Source organism: Nerophis lumbriciformis, linkage group LG27 (genome assembly GCF_033978685.3).
Source record: "Nerophis lumbriciformis linkage group LG27, RoL_Nlum_v2.1, whole genome shotgun sequence".
NCBI classification, from domain to species: Eukaryota; Metazoa; Chordata; class Actinopteri; order Syngnathiformes; family Syngnathidae; genus Nerophis; species Nerophis lumbriciformis.
The window spans coordinates 38,480,307-38,494,537 of NC_084574.2; the positions used below are offsets into that span (position 1 = coordinate 38,480,307).

Below are 14,231 nucleotides of genomic sequence, written 5' to 3' on the forward strand. Positions count from 1 at the left end.
TGATGATGATTATTAATATGAATAATAATCTTCCATGAAATACACGTATCATCAAAAGAAGCATGCAGTGCGCGCATGTGGTCGCTGGGTGGCGGTAATGCGCTTTCAAGTTGTCACGTGTCCTTGAATCCCAAGAAGAAGGAGCAGAAGGCGCATGCGCGCTGTGCCCCAGCCAGTAGGCGCTTCCCGTCCGGTTCGTCAGGTTCTGGTCCGACGTGCCGATGCCGGGACTGCTTCACCGGAGCCTGAGCGCCACGCGGCGGCTCACCGGACCGCCGGTTCGGTTCTGGGGCCGCTCGACACGCGCCAGGAGCGCGTGTCCCCCGGAAGTGGGAGCCGCGCGCGTCCGGGAGACCTTCTTGGACTTCTTCCAGCATCAACACGAACATCGACTGGTACCTTCCTCCCCGGTCCGGCCCAGAGGGGACCCGAGTCTGCTGTTTGTCAACGCCGGAATGAACCAGGTCAGACTCGGGCACAACCCAACCCGGGGTAGCCTTTCAAAATAAGTGCTCGACCAGATTAGCATGACGGCGAATGTCGCCAAGGTGACTGAAAACAAAAAGATTTGGTACCCATTATTTATTCTTTGAAGAGTGATGAGAGAAAACAAAAGTAAGAATAATTCTTTGAAGAGTAATGAAACAACATACAAAACCAAGTGAAAGTAAGAATCATTATTTGAAGAGTGATGAGAGAAGACAAAAATAAGAATCATTAAAGCTGCAAGCAGCATTGGTCGGGCCCGCATATTTGGCAGGTGCTAGTCCTAAATGTCCCAATACTTTTGTCCAGTGATAGTCATAAGTGTCCCAATACTTTTGTCTACTTGTAGTCTGAAGTGTCCCAAGACTTTTGTCTAGTGTACCTACCTTGTCTGCATTGTGTGGGCACGTTGGTGCTTCCTGCTTTTAAGCAGCCATCTTAAAAAAACAGCAGCATCAGCGCAGCGGGTCTTTGAAGGGTCATAAAATCAAAACCGGAGCAGGTATTAAAACTCTGTTCTGTTATTTTATACACAAGGGTTTCATCTCTCTCCTGTGTTAGTTTGAAGCCGAAACGACAAAGAGGAGATAGTCTTTGAAGGAAGGTGACCGGTTTTTACAAAAAATTTGTTTTGAAGGGGGAATAGCAAACTTCCTGTTGATTTTTGCTGGGGGTTGTCAATTTATGAAATGTAGGTCTAAGTGAGACCTACATAGAGGTTTTTGTTTCATGTCTCTCCGACCTTCCCAGTGGGAGATACAGGCAGTTTTGTCATTTATTTCTTCCGAGGAGCAGTTTTTTGTGCGTTTCATTAAAAAATTGCGCTAGAGCGCAATTTTGAGATTTGGGGTTAGGTTTTTTTATTAGATCGCAATTTGTGCCAGTCCTGATGTGTGTGTTCAGTTTGGTGAGTTTTGAAGCATGTTAAAAGGGTGAAAATACAGCTCAAAGAGGCAAAATTGACTGTTTTTAGTACTTTTTTGTCTTAAAGGGGGAATTGCCAACTTCCTGTTGATTTTTGCCCGAGAATGTACCATTAATGAAATTTAGGTCTAAGTCAGACCTACATAGAGGTTTTTGTTTCATGTCTCTCCGACCTTCCTAGTGGGAGTTACAGGCAGTCTAGTTTTTTTTTTCCTAGGGGGCGCTAGAGCGCAATTTTGATTTTTGGGGTTTGGTTTTTTTATCAAACGGCAATTTTCGCCAGCCCTGATGTGTGCGTCAAATATGGTGAGTTTTGAAGCATGTTAAGTGGGTCAAATTACAGCTCAAAGAGGCGGCCGGTATAATAATAATAAAGAATAAAACCTTACAAATTCAATAGGTCCTTATGTCCCATTGCAAAAGGACTCCCTTCGGAAGTCCTTTTGCAATGGGCCATGCGGGCCCTAATTATTTGAAGAGTGATGAGAGAAGACAAAAATAAGAATAATTATTTGAAGAGTGATGAGAGAAGACAAAAATAAGAATCATTATTTGAAGAGTGATGAGAGAAGACAAAACACAAAACCAAGTGAAAGTAAGAATAATTACCGTATTTTTCGGACTATAAGTCGCTCCAGAGTATAAGTATAAGCAGAGGTGGGTAGAGTAGCCAGAAATTGTACTCAAGTAAGAGTACTGTTACTTTAGAGATTTATTACTCAAGTAAAAGTAAGGAGTAGTCACCCAAATATTTACTTGAGTAAAAGTAAAAAGTATGTTGTGAAAAAACTACTCAAGTACTGAGTAACTGATGAGTAACATACACACTCATATCATATATATATATATATATATATATATATATATATATATATATATACACATATACATTGATATATACAGTATATAATTTATATGTATTTATTTTGCTGTTTTTGTTTGCATGTTAAAGGTGTTTTAATGAATATACATGCATGTTTAACACATATAGATTCCTTTCTTTCATGAAGACTAGAATATAAGTTGGTGTATTACCTGATTCTGATGACTTGCGTTGATTGTAATCAGACAGTCGTGATGATAACGTCCACGTTTTCAAATGGAGGAGAAGAAAAGTTCCCCCTTTCTGTCTAATACCACATGAAAGTGGTGGGTTTTTGGCATCTTATTTGTCCAGCTTCCATATTCGTTTTTATACACTTTACAAGAAATATATTGGCGTCAAACTCCGTAGCTTGCTAGCTTGTTTGCGCTGGCTTTCGGAGACTCTTGTTTTGAAAGCGCAGGCGCGATGGAGCGGCACTTTTATTGTGAAGACAGGAACGTCCTCATGTGCGGTCAGTTTTTAGGCTTTTGACGGGATGTATGGTTGGAATAAAAAAGCATCTTTTTTCCTTCACACTTTTGATGGATTGATTGGAACTTTTATTAGTAGATTGCACAGTACAGTACACATTCCGTACAATTGACCACTAAATGGTAACACCCCCATAAGTTGTTCAACTTGTTTCAGTCAGGTCATGTGACCACCTGGCTCTGTTTGATTGGTCCAACGTCACCAGTGACTGCATCTGATTGGTGGAACGAAGTGAAACGTCACCAGTAAGGCAGGCACTTTGAAGGTCTGTCTGACAGACCAAAACAAACAAAGCGTGCATTAACAGATCGATAAAAATTAGTAGCGAGTAGCGAGCTGAATGTAGATAAAAGTAGCGGAGTAAAAGTAGCGTTCCTTCTCTATAAATATACTCAAGTAAAAGTAAAAGTATGTTGCATTAAAACTACTCTTAGAAGTACAATTTATCCCAAAAGTTACTCAAGTAGATGTAACGGAGTAAATGTAGCGTGTTACTACCCACCTCTGAGTATAAGTATAAGTCGCACCGGCCGAAAATGCGCAATAAAGAAGGAAAAAAACATATAAGTCGCACTAGAGTATAAGTCGCATTTTGGGGGGAAATGTATTTGATAAAAGCCAACAGCAAGAATAGACATTTGAAAGGCAATTTAAAATAAATGAAGAATAGTGAACAACAGGCTGAATAAGTGTACGTTATATGAGGCATAAATAACCAACTGGTATGTTAACGTAACATATTATGGTAAGAGTCATTCAAATAACTATAACATATAGAACATGCTATACGTTTACCAAACAATCTGTCACTCCTAATCGCTAAATCCCATGAAATCTTCTTCCCCGGTGTCGCTCCTGGTATGTGCCCCGCTAGCGTCCTTTCCTTCTGCTACTCGATTGCTGTTCTCTGCTGCATATTTCACCACATCCAGCTTGTAATCTGCAGTATATGATTTCCTTTTCGCTGCCATTTTAGTTCAGCCCTTCTCAGTTTTTATAAGTTACCGCGATTGTTGACGTGATCCATTTTATTAGCTCCGGCAGTAGCGTATAGCATATAGCAGTTAGCATTCCTTGACCCACAATGCACTTCTGCCATCACTCGCCCCCGCCGAATTCTTATTGGTTGGCGTGTGAGTGACGATTGCGGACATTTTCTTCGTCGCTCACGCGAATGAGATAAATAATATTATTTGATATTTTACAATAATGTGTTCATAATTTCACACATAAGTCGCTCCGGAGTATAAGTCGCACCCACGGCCAAACTATGAAAAAAACGTCGACTTATAGTCCGAAAAATACGGTACTTGAAGAGTGAGAGAAGACAAAAGTAAGAATAATTATTTGAAGAGTTGTAACAAACGCAACCAAGCTCTCCGGGTGTCTCTGCCACTACGCAATTAAGGAGTCACAGGTGGGACCTGATACTCAGCTGGGAATGATTAATATAGTAAATAAACACACGACATGTATAACTATTAGCCACAAGATGATCAGGCTTGTATTTAATGTGCCACAAATTAATCCCGCATAACAAACACCTCCCCCCTCCCGTCCATATAACCCACCAATACAAACCACACACCCGCACAAAACACTCGATCCCACAGCCCAAAGTACCGTTCACCTCCCCAAAGTTCATATAACACATAAATTTCCCCAAAGTCCCCAAAGTTACGTACTGTATGTGACATGCACATAGAGGCATGCACGTACGGGCAAGCGATTAAATGTTTGGAAGCCGCAGCAGCTTACTCACGGTACCGCGTCTGCGCATCCAACTCAAAGTCCTCCTGGAAAAAGAGTCTGTTGTGCCGGTTCTCCACAGGCCAATGGAAAGTCCACAAAAAAGGTAAAAAAATGAGGATTCTTCCATGAAGTGGCTCCGTAGCAAAAACGCTGGGTCTGACAAGTGCTCCTAGGTGGTTTGTGACGTCAATTTCCGCTTCCGCCCGGTCTGATAGCACCGGATGCCTTTTATATCACCACATATTATTAAGTTACATATTTAATATTAACATAATTATTTGATACGCCTATAACAGTTTATAATAAGTAAATGGATGACATAATAAGTATATATATATATATTTATTTTCCCAGCTGAGCACAAGTTAACTGTGACTGGCAATATTTATTATATATATATACGCCTCGATGGACCCCTATGGCCATTACAGAGTAATGAGAGAAGACAAAAGTAAGAATAATTACTTGAAGAGTGATGGGTGAAAGTGAAAGTATGAGCATGTTCCAGTTCAAGCCGCTCCTGCTGGGCACGGTGGACCCCCGCAGCGACATGGCGTCGTACCGGCGGGTGGTGAACAGTCAGAAGTGCGTGCGAGCAGGTGGCAAACACAACGACCTGGAGGACGTGGGCAAGGACGTGTACCACCACACCTTCTTTGAGATGCTGGGCAACTGGTCCTTCGGAGACTACTTCAAGGTAGACGCAGGTGAGACGTGGCCGTTAGCCCAGTGATGAGGTGCGTGCTCCCGCAGGAAGAGGCGTGTGCCATGGCGTGGAGCCTCCTCACCCAGCACTACGGCATACCTGCTGACAGACTCTACGTGTCCTACTTCGCCGGGGACCCCCGTTCGGGTCTAGCGGCTGACGAGGAGACTCGGCAGATCTGGTTGGAACTGGGGTAGGTGGACTCGGCCAATCACACGTCGGCTCATCGTGACGGCCCCGCCTCCTCGCCAGGGTCCCTGCGGCCCGCCTTCTTCCCTTCGGCCTGAAGGAGAACTTCTGGGAGATGGGGGACACGGGCCCCTGTGGCCCCTGCACTGAGATCCATTACGACCACGTGGGCGGGAGAGACGCCGCCCTGCTGGTCAACACACACTGTCCTGACCTGGTGGAGGTCTGGAACCTGGTCTTCATGCAGTACAACAGGTCCTTGTAGCACACACACACACACACACACACACACATTCTTGTATTTGTTACCTTCTTGAGACCTGAGAAAAAAAAGTCTACCTCTGTAGGACCACCCTTCTAAAGAAGTGTATCTACAACATTTATAATATAATAACATATAATATAATCACATATACAAACTATGCAAATATAAATGGTAAGCTTTTAGTAAAAACATTTTTGTTGGTAATTGGTTTTTAATTTTCATTATTTACTTCAAGTTATTACGGTATGTCTCTATATACATATTTATTTTATTAACTGTGGCCAGAGGGGGCGCACTTCTAATGTTTACACACACTTGTTATTACATATGTTGGCCAGAGGGGGAGCACTTCTAATGTTTACACACACTTGTTATTACATATGTTGACCAGAGGGGGAGCACTTCTAATGTTTACACACACTTGTTATTACATATGTTGACCAGAGGGGGAGCACTTCTAATGTTTACACACACTTGTTATTACATATGTTGACCAGAGGGAGAGCACTTCTAATGTTTACACACTTGTTATTACATATGTTGACCAGCGGGGGAGCACTTCTAATGTTTACACACACTTGTTATTACATATGTTGACCAGAGGGGGAGCACTTCTAATGTTTACACACACTTGTTATTACATATGTTGACCAGAGGGGGCACACTTCTAATGTTTACACACACTTGTTATTACATATGTTGGCCAGAGGGGGAGCACTTCTAATGTTTACACACTTGTTATTACATATGTTGACCAGAGGGGGAGCACTTCTAATGTTTACACACTTGTTATTACATATGTTGACCAGAGGGGGAGCACTTTTAATGTTTACACACACTTATTACATATGTTGACCAGAGGGGGAGCACTTCTAATGTTTACACACACTTGTTATTACATATGTTGACCAGATGGGGCACACTTCTAATGTTTACACACACTTGTTATTACATATGTTGCCCAGCGGGGGAGCACTTCTAATGTTTACACACACTTGTTATTACATATGTTGACCAGAGGGGGAGCACTTCTAATGTTTACACACACTTGTTATTACATATGTTGAGCAGAGGAGGAGCACTTCTAATGTTTACACACACTTGTTATTACATATGTTGACCAGAAGGGGAGCACTTCTAATGTTTACACACACTTGTTATTACATATGTTGCCCAGCGGGGGAGCACTTCTAATGTTTACACACACTTGTTATTACATATGTTGACCAGAGGGGGAGCACTTCTAATGTTTACACACTTGTTATTACATATGTTGACCAGAGGGGGAGCACTTCTAATGTTTACACACACTTGTTATTACATATGTTGACCAGAGGGGGAGCACTTCTAATGTTTACACACACTTGTTATTACATATATTGACCAGAGGGGGTGCACTTCTAATGTTTACACACACTTGTTATTACATATGTTGAGCAGAGGGGGAGCACTTCTAATGTTTACACACACTTGTTATTACATATGTTGAGCAGAGGAGGAGCACTTCTAATGTTTACACACACTTGTTATTACATATGTTGACCAGAAGGGGAGCACTTCTAATGTTTACACACACTTGTTATTACATATGTTGCCCAGCGGGGGAGCACTTCTAATGTTTACACACACTTGTTATTACATATGTTGACCAGAGGGGGAGCACTTCTAATGTTTACACACTTGTTATTACATATGTTGACCAGAGGGGGCGGACTTCTAAAGTTTACGCACACTTGTTATTACATATGTTGACCAGAGGGGGAGCAGCCTCATGTTGATGATGTCACCACACATGAGACATTGTCTATTAGATGCAATGTTATTGTCAGCATGATTTATGTCTCACTTGTTCACACCTCCTCATGTGGAAGATAGTTTTCCTTGTTGGTGTCTCAAGAAGGGTAGAAATACAAGAACCCACACACTCTCACAGGTGTTCCATGTGTGTCAGGGAGGCGGAGCTCCAGTTGCGTGCCCTGCCCCATCAGAGCGTGGACACGGGGATGGGACTGGAGAGACTGGTCCGCATCCTTCAAGGCAAAAAGTCCAACTACGATACGGACCTCTTCGTCCCGCTGTTGGACGCCATCCAGCAGGTGGGTGTGGCCAGCATCCAGCAGGTGGGTGTGGCCAGCATGAGGTCAGCGTCACGTGTGTCCTCAGAGAAGTGGCGTGGAGGCGTACGGCGGCGGGACGCAGGTGGACGTGGCCTACAGGGTGGTGGCTGACCACGTGCGCACGCTGGCGGTCTGCATTGCTGACGGGGTCCATCCTGGCATGTCGGGGGCGGAGTGAGTCCTGCACCAACTGGCCTGGTCAGCCAATCCCAGTCTCAGGTGACTTTCTACTTCCTGTCAGGTTGGTGCTGAGGAAGATCCTCAGGCGAGCCGTCCGATTTTGTGTGGAAGTTCTGCGGGCTCCTCCGGGGACTCTGGCCAGCCTGGTGCCCACCGTGGCACACACCCTGGTACTACACCTTGTAAGCCCCGCCCCCTGAGTCTTCATTCATCCAGGTGTGTGTGTGTGTGTGTGTGTCCAGGGCCAGGTGTATCCTGAGCTGCACCGTGAGGCCGACAGAGTGAGTCACACCTGCAACGCTGCACGCTGGTCATGTGACCTAACAGGAAGTCCCTTACAGGTGATGGACGTCATCAACCAGAACGAGGATCACTTCCTGTCTTCTCTGCAGCAGGGCAGCAATCTGATTGGACGAACACTCCGCATGATGCAAGACACACACCAACTCTTTCCTGGTCAGACTTACCTTCTATTTGTATACTTTATACCTCTAATTACCTTCTATTATATACTTTATACATCTACTGACCTTCTATTATATACTTTATACCTCTAATTACCTTCTATTTATATACTTTATACATCTATTTACTTTCTATTTATATACTTTATACATCTAATTACCTTCTATTTATATACTTTATACCGTACATCTAATTACCTTCTATTATATACTTTATACCTCTAATTACCTTCTATTATATACTTTATACATCTAATTATCTTCTATTTATGTACTTTATACCTCAAATTACCTTCTATTATATACTTTATACCGCTAATTACCTTCTATTATATACTTTATACCTCTAATTACCTTCTATGATATACTTTATACATCTAATTATCTTCTATTTATGTACTTTATGCCTCTAATTACCTTCTATTATGTACTTTATGCCTCTAATTACCTTCTATTATGTACTTTATGCCTCTAATTACCTTCTATTATGTACTTTATACCTCTAATTACCATCTATTATGTACTTTATACCTATAATTGCCTTTTATTATATACTTTATACATCTAATTACCTTGTATTTATGTATTTTATACTTCTAATTACCTTTTATATACTTTATACATCTAATTACCTTGTATTTATGTATTTTATACTTCTAATTACCTTTTATATACTTTATACCTCTAAATAACTTATTTATATATTTTGTACATCTAAATACTTCTATTATATACTGTACTTTATACATCTAAATACCTTTTATTTATATACTTTATACATCTAAATATTTTGTATTCATATACTTTATACATCTAAATACTTTTATTATATACTTTATACATTACTTTGTATTTATATACTTTATACATCTAAATACTTTTTATTTGTATACTTTATACATCTAAATAACTTATTTATATACTTTATACATCTAAATACTTTTATTTAGGGCTGCAACAACTAATCGATTAAAATCGACTATAAAAATAGTTGGCGATTAATTTAGTCATCAATTCGTTGGATCTATGCTATGCGCATGCGCTGAGGCTACGTATTTTTTGTTTTCAATTTTTTTTTTTTTAACCTTTATTTATAAACTGCAACATTTACAAACGGCTGAGAAACAATAATCAAAATAATAGGGGTGTAACGGTACGTGTAATTGTATCGAACCGTATCGGTACGGGGGTTTCGTTTCGGTGCGGAAGTGTACCGAACGAGTTTCCACACGGACATATTAAGTAGCGTACTGCACGTTGTGTAAACAATACTCAAAATGCTGGACATTTGAGGCATTTAAGAAACTCCGCCCTGACAGCTCCGCAAAAGAGGACATGTCCGGTGAAAAGAGGACGTATGGTCAGTCTAGCCTAGCCCATTAGCTGCTAGCATGCTAGCAAAAGAGGACATGTCCGGTGAAACCGGTCGATCGGGCTAGGTCCTGACCATACGTCTTCTTTTCACTGGACATGTCCTCTTTTGCGGGGCTGTCGGGCGGTGTTTCTTAAATGCCTCAAATGTCCGGCATTTTGAGTTAGGGTTGCGTGTATTTTCAATGTACGTTCAGGGTTAAGATGGTTAAAAACAAAACAAATTGTACGGGCAGAGAGGGAGGGGCAGAGAGAGAGAGAGAGTTATGATAAACGTGCATGCGTCGCCAGGCTCTGCTTTTTATCCATAGATTTATCAGATTTAATTTTTTTATTATCTATAACAGGGGTGTCAAAAGTGTGCATTTTTGTAACATTTTCCTTGTTTTATTTGGCAAGTTGAAAGAACATGGCGCCAGTATGCTGTTTTTTTTCTCAATAAAATACTGGAAAGGATAGAAATGTAGTTTGTCTCTTTTATCCGATTATTAATCGATTAATCAAAGTAATAATCGACAGATTAATCGATTATCAAATTAATCGTTAGTTGCAGCCCTACTTTTATTATATACTTTGTACATCTATGTAACTTATTTATATCTAAATACTTTTATTGTATACTTTATACATCTAAATACCTTTTATTAATATCTAAATACTTATATTATATACTTTATACATCCATCCATCCATTTTCTACAGCATCAAATTAACTTTAATTTATATCTAAATACTTTTATTATATACTTTACACATCTAACTTTTATTTATATCAATACTTTTATTATTTACTTCATACATTTAATTAACTTATTTATATCTAAATACCTGTTATTTATATCTAAATAATTTTATTATATACTTTATACATCTAATCAACTTGTATTTATATCTAAATACTTTTATTTTATACTTTATACATCTAATCAACTTGTATTTATATCTAAATACTTTTCATATATACTTTATACATTACACTGTATATATACTGTATATACAAAACCCAAAAGCAGTGAAGTTGTCACGTTGTGTAAATAGTAAATAAAAAGAGAATACAACAAATCCTTTTCAACTTATATTGAATTGAATAGACTGCAAAGACAAGATATTTCATGTTCACCCTGAGAAACTTTGTTTTTTGCAAATATTAGCTAGTTTGGAATTTGATGCATGCAACGTGTTTCAAAAAAGCTGGCACAAGTGGCAAAAAAGAGTGAGAAAGTTGAGGAATGCTCATCAAAGACTTATTTGGAACATCCCACAGGTGAACAGTCTATTTGGGAACAGGTGGGTGCCATGATTGGGTATAAAAGCAGCTTCCATGAAATGCTCAGTCATTCACAAACAAGGACGGGGCGAGGGTCACCACTTTGTCAACAAATGCCTGAGCGAATTGTTTAAGAACAACATTTCTCAAGCAGCTATTGCAAGGGATTTAGGGATTTCACCATCTATGCTCCATAATATCGTCAAAAGGTTCAGAGAATCTGGAGAAATCACTGCATGTAAGCCATGGTATTACGCACCTTGGATCCCTCAAGTGGTACTGCATCAAAAAGCCACATCAGTGTGTAAAGGATATTACCACATGGGCTCAGGAACATTTCAGAAAACCACTGTCAGGAACTACAGTTGGTCGCTACATCTGTAAGTGCAAGTTAAAACTCTACTATGCAAAGTGAAAGCCATTCATCAACAACACCCAGAAACACTTCGCTGGGCCCGAGCTCATCTAAGATGAACTGATGCAAAGTGGAAAAGTGTTCTGTGGTCTGACGAGTCCACATTTCAAATTGTTTTTGGAAACTGTGGACGTCGTGTCCTCCGGACCAAAGTGGAAAAGAACCATCCGGACTAGGGTGAAAGTGTAAAAGCCAGCATGTGTGATGGTATGGGGGTGTATTAGTGGCCAAGACATGGGTAACTTACACATCTGTGAAGGCACCATTAATGCTGAAAGGTACATACAGCTTTTGGAGCAACATATGTTGCCATTCAAGCAACGTTATCATGGACGCCCCTGCTTATTTCAGCAAGACATTGCCAAGCCACGTGTTACAACAGCGTGGCTTCATAGTAAAAGAGTGCAGGTACTAGACTGGCCTGCCTGTAGTCCAGACATTGAAAATGTATGAAGGCTAAAATATGAGAAAGGAGACTGTTGAACAACTTAAGCTGTACATCAAGCAAGAATGGGAAAGAATTCCACTTCAAAAATGTGTCTCCTCAGTTCCCAAACCTTTACTGAGTGTTGTTAAAAGGAAAGGCCATGTAACACACTGGTAAAAATGCCTTGTTTGCAAAGTGTTGCTGCCATTCAATTCTAAGTTCATGATTATTTGCAACAAAAATTAACAAAGTTTCTCAGTGTGAACATGAAATATCTTGTCTTTGCAGTCTCATCATCATAGCAGTCTGTCGGGTGCGACAATGACTGTTTCATTTCGGTCGGATCATAGTCCTCCACTCAGCCCGGTCTTCTGCCTTCAGTTGCCAGGTTGCAGTGTCGATCTTCAGTTCCCTCAAATTCCGTTTAACGGTGTCCTTGTACCGTAGCCTTGGCCTCCCTCGGTTTCGTTTCCCTTCCTCCAGCTGTGAGTAGAGCAGATGCCGAGTGGAGCCGCTCGTGACTCATTCTCTCTACATGCCCGATCCATCTCTGGTTTGTTTGGGTTAAGATGTCGTCCATCGATGGCAGTCCAGCACGACTTAGTACCTCTGTGTTCGGGATTTTGTCTCTCCAGGAGATGTCCATGATGGTCCGAAGGTGGCGCATCATGTAGGCGTGAAGTTTTCTGACTTGCAACCTATAAAGGGTCCAAGTTTCAGCACCGTACAAAAGTGTAGCTGGCACAGTTGCTCTGTACACCTTGCACTTGACGCAAATAGAGACATGCCTGTTGTTCCAGAGTCTTTCCCTTAATTTCCCAAACACAGCACTCGCTCTCCCCATCCTCAGTTTGATCTCATCATCAATCTTGGCATTTTCTGTCACTGTGCATCCGAGGTACTTGACTGTCCGGCATTGCAAAAGGGGGTCTCCCATGACACAGACCTCCCCTGGTAGGGAGGATGTGGGCTCATACTTGGGTGGCTGGTACAAGCATTTCGTCTTCTTGATGTTTATTTTGAGGCTGAACTGACCAGCTGTTGCTGCAAACTTGTTCACAAGATCTTGTATGTCTTCTACATTGTGCGCAACTATAGCACTGTCGTCCGCAAACAGCAATTCTCTCACAACCTTTACTGCTGTCTTGCTCTTTGCTCGAAGGTGAGCAACCTTGAACAGATCTGCATCTGTTCTTGTCCGGATGTAGACCCCCTTTGATGTGTCCTTGAAAGCAACCTCGAGCATGGCTGATAGGTAGAGTGACAACAGGGTTGGTGCTAGAACACAGCCCTGCTTCACTCCATTGCTGACTGGGAAGTCCTTCAAGACAGATCCACCCAGTGCCACATTTGCCTGCATGTCCGTATGAAGCGCCTCAATAAGCTCAACAAACTTGTCTGTACATCCATACTTCTTGAGAACTTGCCACAATCCTTGCCTTGAAACCGTGTCGAAAGCTTTACTGAAGTCAATAAAGACCACGTAGAGCGGCATGTTCTGCTCAATACACTTTTCCTGCACTTGTTTCAGACAAAAGACCATGTCCATTTTGCTCCTTCCTTGTCTGAAGCCACATTGAGTTTCTGGAAGTACCTCTGGCGAGATCTGTTCATTCAACCTATTCAGAAGCATTCTTGAGAATATTTTACTGACAATGGCTAAGAGTGAGATGCCTCGATAATTGTGGGGCGGTATAGCTCGGTTGGTAGAGCGGCCGTGCCAGCAACTTGAGGGTTGCAGGTTCGATCACCGCTTCCGCCATCCTAGTCACTGCCGTTGTGTCCTTGGGCAAGACACTTTACCCACCTGCTCCCAGTGCCACCCACACTGGTTTAACTGTAACTTAGATATTGGGTTTCACTATGTAAAGCGCTTTGAGTCACTTGAGAAAAAGCGCTATATAAATGTAATTCACTTCACTTCACTTCACTTCACTTCACTTCACTTAATTCCCACACTCTCTTCTGTCTCCTTTCTTGAACAGTGGTACAATGCTGGCATCCTTCCACTCCTGGGGTATCTGATGAGTTGCCCAAATATCTTTGATCATCTTATGCAGACAGGTCAACAACTGGGCACCCCCAGACTTCCACACCTCAGTTGGAATGCCGTCACGACCTGGGGCTTTGTCTTCCTGCATTGTGTTGATTGCTCTTGTTAATTCGGAGATATCAGGCGACTCATTCAGGCTCTACTACCGGGCGCTATAGCATATGTGGCTTCCTCTGCTAAATCTCCAGGGTGGTTCAGCAGTTCCTCAAAATTATATGCAAATCTGTCCAAGATCTTGTCCTTTTTCTGTAGGACTGT

At 41.5% G+C, this 14,231-nt stretch overlaps 1 protein-coding gene across 1 annotated transcript in view; it reads left to right on the forward strand.

Annotated features, from left to right (window-relative positions):
* The first annotated feature begins 110 nt into the window (after window positions 1-110).
* The window catches only part of aars2 (alanyl-tRNA synthetase 2, mitochondrial (putative)), a 31,729-nt gene continuing 17,608 nt past the window's right edge, over window positions 111-14,231 (forward strand). Inside the window, exons 1-9 of the mRNA XM_061987959.1 lie at window positions 111-464; window positions 5,028-5,216; window positions 5,273-5,418; window positions 5,478-5,669; window positions 7,631-7,775; window positions 7,843-7,970; window positions 8,038-8,146; window positions 8,219-8,257; window positions 8,318-8,432. Coding sequence (XP_061843943.1) covers window positions 222-464; window positions 5,028-5,216; window positions 5,273-5,418; window positions 5,478-5,669; window positions 7,631-7,775; window positions 7,843-7,970; window positions 8,038-8,146; window positions 8,219-8,257; window positions 8,318-8,432 — 1,306 coding nt within the window. The 5' untranslated portion in view covers window positions 111-221. The remainder of the gene's footprint in view (window positions 465-5,027; window positions 5,217-5,272; window positions 5,419-5,477; window positions 5,670-7,630; window positions 7,776-7,842; window positions 7,971-8,037; window positions 8,147-8,218; window positions 8,258-8,317; window positions 8,433-14,231) is intronic.